This window comes from Mya arenaria, chromosome 6 (assembly GCF_026914265.1).
Source record: "Mya arenaria isolate MELC-2E11 chromosome 6, ASM2691426v1".
Lineage (NCBI taxonomy): Eukaryota > Metazoa > Mollusca > Bivalvia > Myida > Myidae > Mya > Mya arenaria.
Genome location: NC_069127.1, coordinates 37,815,962 through 37,826,110, shown reverse-complemented (window position 1 = coordinate 37,826,110; position 10,149 = coordinate 37,815,962). Strand labels below are relative to the sequence as shown.

The 10,149-nt window shown below is 34.0% G+C and overlaps 1 protein-coding gene and 1 pseudogene across 1 annotated transcript; one reads left to right on the top strand and one right to left on the bottom strand.

Moving 5' to 3' along the window:
• Window positions 1-836: 836 nt before the first annotated feature.
• On the top strand, window positions 837-4,023 carry LOC128237768 (uncharacterized). The gene is made up of 5 exons (XM_052953354.1): window positions 837-952; window positions 1,600-1,737; window positions 2,082-2,161; window positions 2,619-2,725; window positions 3,145-4,023. The coding sequence occupies exons 1-5, from the start codon at window positions 837-839 to the stop codon at window positions 4,021-4,023; spliced, it is 1,320 nt and encodes a 439-aa protein (XP_052809314.1).
• A 478-nt stretch (window positions 4,024-4,501) lies between these two features.
• LOC128237425 (uncharacterized) lies at window positions 4,502-8,912 on the bottom strand (annotated as a pseudogene).
• Window positions 8,913-10,149: the final 1,237 nt, after the last annotated feature.

The window sequence follows — 10,149 nt, the reverse complement described above, 5'->3', positions numbered from 1 at the left end:
GTTTGATTAAGAAAAAATGAGTGGGAGGACGGACATACGGACAGGACAGCGCTTAGCCGTATTAATAGTCGGCATTAATGTTTAAGATTTTTTCAATATAAACAATTTACTTAGTAGAGTACAGAACTTAAAAATAATGAAACTGATAAAGTAAACAATGTTTAAATTCAGAGAAATCTTTCAAACAATAAGCTTCTCACAAAGATAATTTTATTGGATCAAGGGCCTTTTTACACTATGACGACAGAACCATTGACAACACTAAGGCTATCTCATCACTCTTATATTACTACAACAGCACAGGAGGTAAAAAAAGTGGTAACTTACATAAGTAGAGCCTTGCTCGTGCGTCTTCGGCAAAGGAAGATCAGTACAATGACAACCACAACCAAGGCTGCAACAACCCAACCACTATCAAGCCGATATTCACAGGAGCTGAAACAGACAAGGGACCTCATTTTGCTGTAAACGTATATATGTATAGGGTTTTCTTTTCGTGCCAACTTTACTGGGATTCAAGATCAAGTCTACTCCAGGCCGACCACACTTCAACTCCTCTTCAGCTTAAAAGAGACAAGTGACCAAACAAACTCGACTTCAAATGTTACCAACCAATCATCAATATTTTAACTCTTCATCAACATACTTAAAACAAACCTGACATCTACCATATCCCTCTTACCATGTCATTTCTATACATCCAAATTACATCAACTATTGTATTTTATTTATACATGTCCTGTTACATGTGTTTTATCTGCTATAGGGCGCGTAAGTCTCGTTTTACTTTCACTTTCGGTTTCGGACTTCCGGGTACATCACCGCCATTTATGAAAATGGTGTATTGTTATGCTTTTGGCTGTACGCATCGCACAGGGGCCAGACAGGCTTGTGGACTCTACAGGTTTCCGACTAATGACAAGGACAGAAAGAAATGGATTGACAGATGCAGGTAATTGCAACATTTTAGTCTACAAATACTAATTGTGACTAAATAATGTTCATTTTGTCAGTCGATCAGACGATGTTGCTGACATAAATGACCTTTGCTATTTATCACTGTTCATCAACAGTTGAGTTTAAGATACACGATATGTTGTGTACTTTTTCCATGCTGATTCACCAATGGTGTGAATACTACGAGATAACGAAGGTAAAACTAATTAAACAGAACCGTCGTCTATCTATTATATCATTACCCCACCCATCTCATTTAAAGAGACACGTTCATATATTTGTAATGTACAGTATGGTGGCAAGATTTTATAAATTTCATTGAAAAGTACATTTTGTTACTTGATTCAGTTACTTTACTTAATTGTATTAACAAACATTAAAAAGTTACTGACAGAAGTGAGATACCCAATTGTACCTAAATGTGTATGGCATAAACTCCACACGTCATGTACTGCCTTGATGTAGTGACAGTACTGGTGGAGTTGTATAACCTGAGCAGTTTATGTCTTACTATTGTATATCTACATATTTAAATAATTGTTCTTACAAGTACGCCTTATCACTGTTTAAATGTTCAACTGCTTGGATTGTCCCAGTATTTTCAATAGTATGATTATAAACGTATTCATGACAATATTTCAGACGGGCAGACAGGCAATATAACAGCAACGACCGGATATGTAGCTGTCATTTTGTTGATGGGAAGAAGGAGAATGGTCCAACCATCTTCAGCTTCAGTAAAGATGTTGGCAGCTTTCCAGACCTGCCAACCCCAACAAGGTAAATTTAATGAATATGTTGTGTAGTGTAATTGTTTTAAAACTTTTCACAGCTTATGCTAGATAGAACTTCCTCGTACGATAATAACACTATTTGTTGTCCAATATCCTTATAAAATCATAGCCACTGTGATTAATATCACAATCATAATGTGCTCTTTAGTAGTTTCAGTATGATTAAAATAATTAGACTACAGTTACTAAACTGCAACAAGGTCTGTAATTGTTATTTGAAATGATATTTATACATTTTCTTTCTTTATTTATTTTCATCCAGACGTAAAAACGCAAGGTGGAAGAGGCTGTGGAACCAGAAATTGACGTCCCTGATACAGCCACTGGCAGCAACCATGACCATAGCTACATAAAGCAGCCATTGTCAGAAATGGATGATATGGAAGGTTCTACAGCGTGTTCAAAATCTGGTACATTTTTTAGTATTCATACAAAAATAATAGACACAAAAAAGAACGCGGTCAATCCAGAGATCAAACCCAAGATCCCCTTGCAATACAGATGCTCTTACAAACTGAGCTAACTGAGCTCAATAAGTTTCATACTCTCTGACCAGTACTTTGTGCTGAACCATTTGAACATACATGAAGACAAACTTATTTTTGCTGAATATATTATTTCATGTGAAATGTCACAACAAAATTCAAAGATCAATCCCTGCATTGTTTTACTTCTATGTTGCCCTTTACTTTGTCCACAATTTACAAGTATATTTTAATGAATTTGTTTTATACAGAATGTTCCAATTTGTAATTAATATTCGTTTTTCTTATTTCTTGCCATTCCAGGGGCATATTGGACAAAAAACATTTTACTCCCAGGTGTCATAGGCAGTATTAATTACTTTTGTCATACAAAATGTTTCAGTTCCACAGCTGGAGGAGCAGATTGCAGAGTTAGAGAATGAAATCAAAACTCTTAAACTGTCGAAACCAAGACTGACGCTGCAAGATATAATTCATGATACAGATAAAGTAAGTTTGTTTACTTCAAGAGGATCTGTTCAGTGACATATTGAATTTATTTAATCAAGTGAACATCTAAAGTAATATTTTCACAAGTGAAAATGGGAAATGTTTGTGTTGACAATATGAATTAAGATTGATATCTCGATGAAACAAAACAATTGTTTTTATCATATGGTCAAAAGGACATTTACCAAGTGATAAATATATAAATGGTATGAATACATATTTACTTTAAAGTACTTAAAATACCTCTTATTGTCAAAACAATTGTGTTGTTTACATTGGTGATAAGCATTTTCACTTTATGACAGATACTCAGATTTCATATATTGATATGTCTACTGAATGCACAAGATCATTTATCGTAACATAATATACAACAGTCGCGTGGAATTAACTGACAGTATTGTTTCACTGTTTTGCAGATGCTGTTGTACACGTCATTCCCAACAGATGTTTTTCAAGTGCTGGCGAGCATGGTTCAGAGGATGGCCCCATTCAACTATTATGCTGGTTGGACTGTCACATGCTTTAGCATTCAGGATCAATTTCTGATGGCTTTGATGAAACTAAGGTTGAATTGTAAGGACCTAGATTTAGCTGTCCGGTTCAATACCAGCAGGGCAACTGTGTCTAACGTTATAAACACCTACATATCTGTATTGCATGAAATACTACATGATGGTGTTTTAAAGGCAGTAGGAATTCCAAGCCAGCTGAAATGCAAAGGCTCCATGCCAAAATCAATTGAAGATTTCACCTCTGCTAGAATCGCTATGGATGCTACAGAAATCATACAAGATGTGCCATCAGATATGAACAGTCAGTCGCTGTCTTACAGCAGCTACAAAAGCAGACACACTGTGAAGGCTGTAACCTGTGTTGCTCCAAATGGTGCACTTGTTTACAGTTCAGATTTATACCCAGGTTCCACATCCGATGCTGCAATTGTCGAACATTGTCATGTTCTAGACCAGCTTCAGCCTGGAGATCTAATTCTAGCAGACAAAGGATTTAATATATTTGATAAACTTCCAGCTGGTGTTTCATTAAATATTCCACCATTTTTATCCAGTAAAGGACATTTTACTAAGGAAGAGGCTGAATTGTGTTTCAAAATAGGAAGAAGTAGAATCCATGTTGAAAGAGCAAACGAAAGAATAAAAAAATATGATATTTTAAATCATATTCCTGCTCAGTATAGACATATGTCAACCAAAATATTTCAACTATGTTGCTGTTTGGTTAACCATCAGGCACCATTATTGAAGGAAATTGCTGATAAATATGAGATTTTGGAGTGAAACAGTAAACAACTAAATGAAAAGATCTTTCTTTTACTTCAGTTTGTGTCCTGTGCATGATAATCAAACACCACCTGTATGAAAAAAACGGTATTATATTTATGACAAACAAATATAACACACCAAATTTCTGTGCATAAGGTCAAATTTAAAACGAGAATTGAGGTCAATTGTGCATACGCCATGTGATCCGGCTTTTTTATACAAAAAGAGTTTCTGTAATGATCGCAGGACTTCCCTTTTGTTTAAAATAATTGATTCAATTAACACATTTTCAAACTTTAAAATAGTTTTCAAAGATGACAGAAGTTTGTTAAAGCAGTGTTTGATAGTTAACATTGAATGTGATACAGACTACTAAATCTTCTATAATGGCAGTGTCAAACTCTGACAATGGTCCATTTTCAGTGTCAGCTATTACATTAGTACATTCATCATTTTCATGAAGAAAATAAACTCAATAAAGTATATCTTATCATTAAAGAGATGGTAAAAATGTCAACATGTAAAAATCAATCATAGAAGACATATTAATTTCCCAATAATTGTCTTTTAATATTCTAACAATTTGCATGTCTTTCGTTGTCCAAACAACCAAATCACAACACTGAGTGCCAGTAATATGAAGCTGTCCCTGAATTTGGTGCCAGTAGTCATGTGAGCGTTTCAAGCACATCCTGCCATCTGGAGATAGGTCTGGAAAAAAAACAAAGTCGTCTTTTGATCATGTCTTATGAACAAAAAATGCTTGTTTCATTTTCATTTAAAATGATCACTTAAAGCTGCACTCTCACAGACTGACAGTTTTGACCTCTATTTTGGTCTCAGAATCAGCTGATTTTGGAATCCATGTCTTCAATTCAGTCATAAGAGGTAACTCACTGTAGAACAGATCTCAATTGGATGGAAAACTGCCGAAAATTTCATTTCTCTTCGAGCAATTTTAATGCTTTTAGCCATAGTATATTAATTTTGAAAACGTAAATATGAAAACTGCGATCAGCTCTTTTGGCAGCAGTCTTACATCACTCGTTTCCTGGCATTTATGCAAAAATTGGCTCATTCCAAGACAAAACTATAATAATTCAAAAATCAATCTGTGACAGAGCAGCTTTAAGTTAAATAAATAATAGTAGTTGATAGTTAACTGAAACATAATGGTATAAGCAAGCAGCATCAACATCTTCCATCAAGCGATAAGATAAATCAAGTTAACAGTTTGTGATATGTGTTTACAGTTTATGTCCACCTTTTTCTGTGTCAACAATCCAGAGATAAAATTATTATTTTTCACTTATATTGAAAATCATCTTATAGAATAAAATGAGTGAAAATACCTAGGTAGAAGTCTCTGTTTGAATGGCATGCCTCCGTAATAGTCATGTCCTTGGCAGAGAAAGGGCACTTCACCTCGATGATGTCTGGTGACATTACTGGCTGTTCCTTATCTTGGAGGTGAACGCGGCCACAATAATCTTCTTGAACAAACCCGTCAGGTGAAGCCCCAAGGATGCCTGATTCATGAAGCCAAATGCCTGTACAATACTAGATACACGTAAACAGTCATCAGCTACAATATGGTTTAACGACACTGGTCAATTAATGAATGTACCCATACTGGGGCTCAAATCACAAACCTCTTGATAACAAGGTTGATGCATTACACAGAGAGCTAAATCTCTACTTGTTTATTTATCAGCAAATTACAAATATTTCACTTCAATACTTTACAATCAAACATTCTCGGCAATAATACATAGACTAGTTATTCTTGAATATAGCAAACACCATTTACAGTATTATAATCATTTTCATCTCAATACAAATGTAATATACATGAAGGTCAATGAAAAGTGGTGGGAACTTAAAATGTACATTGACATGAGCTTTGTAACACAGATGAAGATGAATCCAATTTTGAAATTAAATATTCATATCACATTATCATTTGTGCATTGTGTAATATATTAACATGCAGTAACTGGTTGATGTCATTAGGTACCAAATCACATTAAAATGTACAAATCTTTATGGTACCTTTCAGCATTAAGCATTTTCAATAATAAGTATCATTGGATATTTTTCATGAATCAGAAAAAAACTAAAAGACATTTAAAATATTTACCAGTTTGTACCAATGTCACCCCTCCAGATCTGCAATATGCATCTAACCCATTTTTCTCCTAAGTTATTCCCCACTGGATAGGCGCCCTCTTCTGAAGATTGTAGGCGCTCAGTAGCCGTTTCTTCAGGGATGCACATAATCTGTAAATACATTATCATACTAAAGTGACATCATACATGTTATTAACAGTTGTATATAACTGAATACAAAGTATATTGCTATCATAATGCTTGGATAAAGGGAAAAATAATAATAAAGATAGTTTTACAAGAGACCTATTGGTTAGTTTATCATCCATAGCTTTACCGATTGTGTTTGGAAGCAGCAATTATTTGTCCAAAGTTGGAGGCAGTGAATCGGAGCTTTCTGGCGGCTGCCCAAAGGGAGTTTTCCCTCTGCCCGGTTGTCATGAAGGCTATCTGGGTTATATTCTCCTGGGACAGAACAAGTGATCGCCTAAAATATGTGCGTGGATCTTGTGATGAAAGGTACCCTGGGCTTACTAACACATCTTCAATCAGTGGTAATGGAAGTTGTGGCCGCTTGGGTTCCTCCAACAGAATCCAGTGTAAAGCTACAAGTAGATAGTAAATAATAAATTTCATTAATTAAAGGAAAATTGCAAAAGTTAACTATTACAAAAATAACATGCATACAATGCACAATCGTGTGAATAGGTATACATCATTATTTTACAAGATCCTTGTTTATCAATATTAATTTAATTATTATACTAAACATTATTATTTTGTCATTTGCAATATCAGAATTTGTCATTTGCAATTTTAGAAAATTTTATCAAAGTTCAGACCAAATATTTTGAATGCAGAACATTTTTTTATCAGAAGAAACAAATGAAAGTATCAAATTATGGTAACTAATAAAAATGACAACGTCAATGAACAGACATATTATTCAATCCCAACTGTAAAACAGTAACAAAAATCAACATTTAACCCCACAATTTCGCAACCTGTGAAACGCCCTAACTGCCCTAGGCAGTTATATAGAAATGAGCTGTCGTCTGCTGTGACAGTCCTCTTAAGAGCCCTGGATAAAAATATTTTTCAACAGACATCGATCCAGACTTCAAGCTTTTACCAGACCAAAGATTTTTTTGTCAACTTTGTTCTTTGCTGTTGTAAATTAGGCAAGTTTTTTACCAGTCATGCTCAAATCATACCAAACATGACTGATGGGTCAGGCAGTATCTGCAAATCGTGGTATTTAATCTTAATTGTTCTAGTTAATCAATAAAATTTATGTTAGCATTTCATATTAATAATGTAATTATAATATTTTTACCTGTACTCTTGTTGCCTTGGGGGATATAAGTCAGTCATTGTAACTGTAGTCTTTGGAGGTGCTGACTTCGGATGTTTGAGCCAACTGCATTTTATATCTGTTTTGCTAGCTCTCTTGTACCTGCAAACAAATGTACAAATGATGACCACATTTGAACAACATTTAAGAAGCAGTTATTTTACTATTGGAGACATATTATTGTACTTCAAAATGATAAATCACTGCTATGATTTCCGTTCAACAGTAAAAATGTATTTTTAGTCTCAATTAGTAATGTTCATATAGCCTTAGAGAAAAATAATCTGTATTTGTCCCAGCTATAGCAAATAATAATATCATTGAAAGTTAAGAGCTTTTAATGTGTACATATGGATATTTCGGATAAATATTTAATTATATTCAAAATATATATCACAACTGGACAAAAGTGATTAAAATATTTACCCAAACAACAAGACTGCTGCTACATGATGGCATTTATACTCAGCCATAGGGCATTGGCAACGTGTAGACTGCACTGCACAATTGTTTTCTTGCTCTAGGAATATCTGGGGGGAAAACACAGAAGAGCCTACTATAAATTAATACATACTATATATTTAGCATTACTAAATGAAAACAGTGAAAACCAAAAAATAAAGTCTAAGTGAGCTTTGCAACCATAACATCAAGTACAATATAAATCATTAGGATACATGTACAACATTATACATGTTTTATCCACAGGGGGCAGAAGCAACTTTGTTTTAAGTTTTCCTAGCCTATATATATATATATGTATATTAATTTTTATACATTAGAGAGAGAGAGAGAGTGAGGGAGAGCGAGATTATATACATTTACTCTCTATATATACATATTGGATAGGAAAGCTTACAAATAGTTTGCTTCTGCCCCCTGTGGTTGTGTCTGTCATCTGTCAAATATGTTTTCATCTATATTGAAATATGTCGATGAACAATAAAAAAGTAAATATTTGATAAATACACAATATCTTATAGATGCATAAGGGTAATCATATATATATACATGAATATACAGGTGTACTTCACCCACAAACTCAACGTTTTCAACTCTAAGATAGACAGAAGAGAAGATATGTAATACATCACTATAGTCATCAATAAATACTTGTTATTATTTAAAACGTAGTTCTCCACACATTTTTGTTTGAAAGTAACAGTTCCGGGATATTAACCAAGGCAGCAGGCACTATGAACCGGATTGAATCGATTTTTTGTTGACTGTACAGTAATGCGTAATACACAAAATGATGTTTTTTTACCTGGACAGAATACGACGTATCTCTCATGGATGCCTGAACATTTGCCTGTATCACTCTCAGTTCATCGATGGAAAATCGTAATACTCTCCCGCTTTCTACCGCTGCTTCACTTTTTCTTGTAAGCTTCACATGACCGTCGACGTATCTCGACCAATACAAAATAGATAGCGCCATGTTGTAGTTTGTTTGTACCCGGAAGTGCAAACTCTCGTTAATTCTCGGAGGTCACATGAGGTGACTTACATGCCCTATTAACTCAAATGCATACCTCATTACAATTTTTAATACGATTCATAATAACTTACACTATCCAATAGTATAGCTACTATACCCTTCAATACACATAGTTTAACCTAACCATTTTGTATCTTAGAGCAACTTGTTAGAACGACAGAAACGAGACATTTCAAAAGCTTTTAGCTTTGTTCTCACTTATGTCAAATCATTTTGATTTTGCATTTTCCTCTAACTTAGCTAGCTTTTTCTCTTGTACTAGCTTGAAAGTTGTTTATATTCTTTATATTGTATTGTTTATTTAAATGAATACTGTTTAAACCACATACTGAAACCCTGACATTCCTAATACTGAGCGTTGATTTGATTTGTGCAACAATGTTTTAAATCTGATATACGACAATAAAATTACAGCCTTTAATCGAAGCATATCTTGACGTTGTCTATGTGCATTTCTAAAGCATAACACACGAAACACCAATTTGACGGACATATCTTTCAATGGCCTCCAAAAAGGACAATGCAGTAACACCGGTATCAGCCCAGATGACAGACTCAAATACTTATAGATGATTAGATTTGAATGTTTTTTTTCTCTAAATACCACTTACCTGCCTCGGTGATAAAAGGTCCATACGTTTTATTGAGTGTACATCCCGTGCTGGTACAGACGACGGTAACAAACGTGCATGAAAATACATGTTAACATAAATATTTGATTGAAATTACTAGCGCAAAACTGATGTTGTTTATGTATGTTATATTTGGACGATGACCACATATTAATAAATTAGCAATCAATCTTACTTATTCCGGGTAATATGTGTATAACATTCTATATGGATCCCTCTTGTAGTTATGGCCAACGCAGAATTTTTGAAAAAAGGCAGCCAATGGCACTAATTTAATCACAAAACTTATCATAACCTATCTTTGACATAACGGACCAGGTATTATTTTTTAAAGCACATTGTATCAAATAATACAAATAATACAAAATAAAATACGATGATGCTGTATAAAGGCCATAAAGACTAGAGAAACACAAAATAAACAAAACAACACAGATATACCGCCCATGCATATACCATTCATATACTTTAAATTATTTACTGGATTATGCAAAACTGATGTTCGAGTATATACTTATTCAATTATTGTAGGACGATAATAGCTG

Bases quoted from the DNA above. Each gene is read 5' to 3' on its own strand.
- LOC128237768 (XM_052953354.1), top strand. From the start codon at position 837: ATGGTGTATTGTTATGCTTTTGGCTGTACGCATCGCACAGGGGCCAGA. The intron at 2,162-2,618 runs GTACATTTTTTA...AAAATGTTTCAG, and splicing joins TACAGCGTGTTCAAAATCTG to TTCCACAGCTGGAGGAGCAG. The intron at 2,726-3,144 runs GTAAGTTTGTTT...ACTGTTTTGCAG, and splicing joins TAATTCATGATACAGATAAA to ATGCTGTTGTACACGTCATT.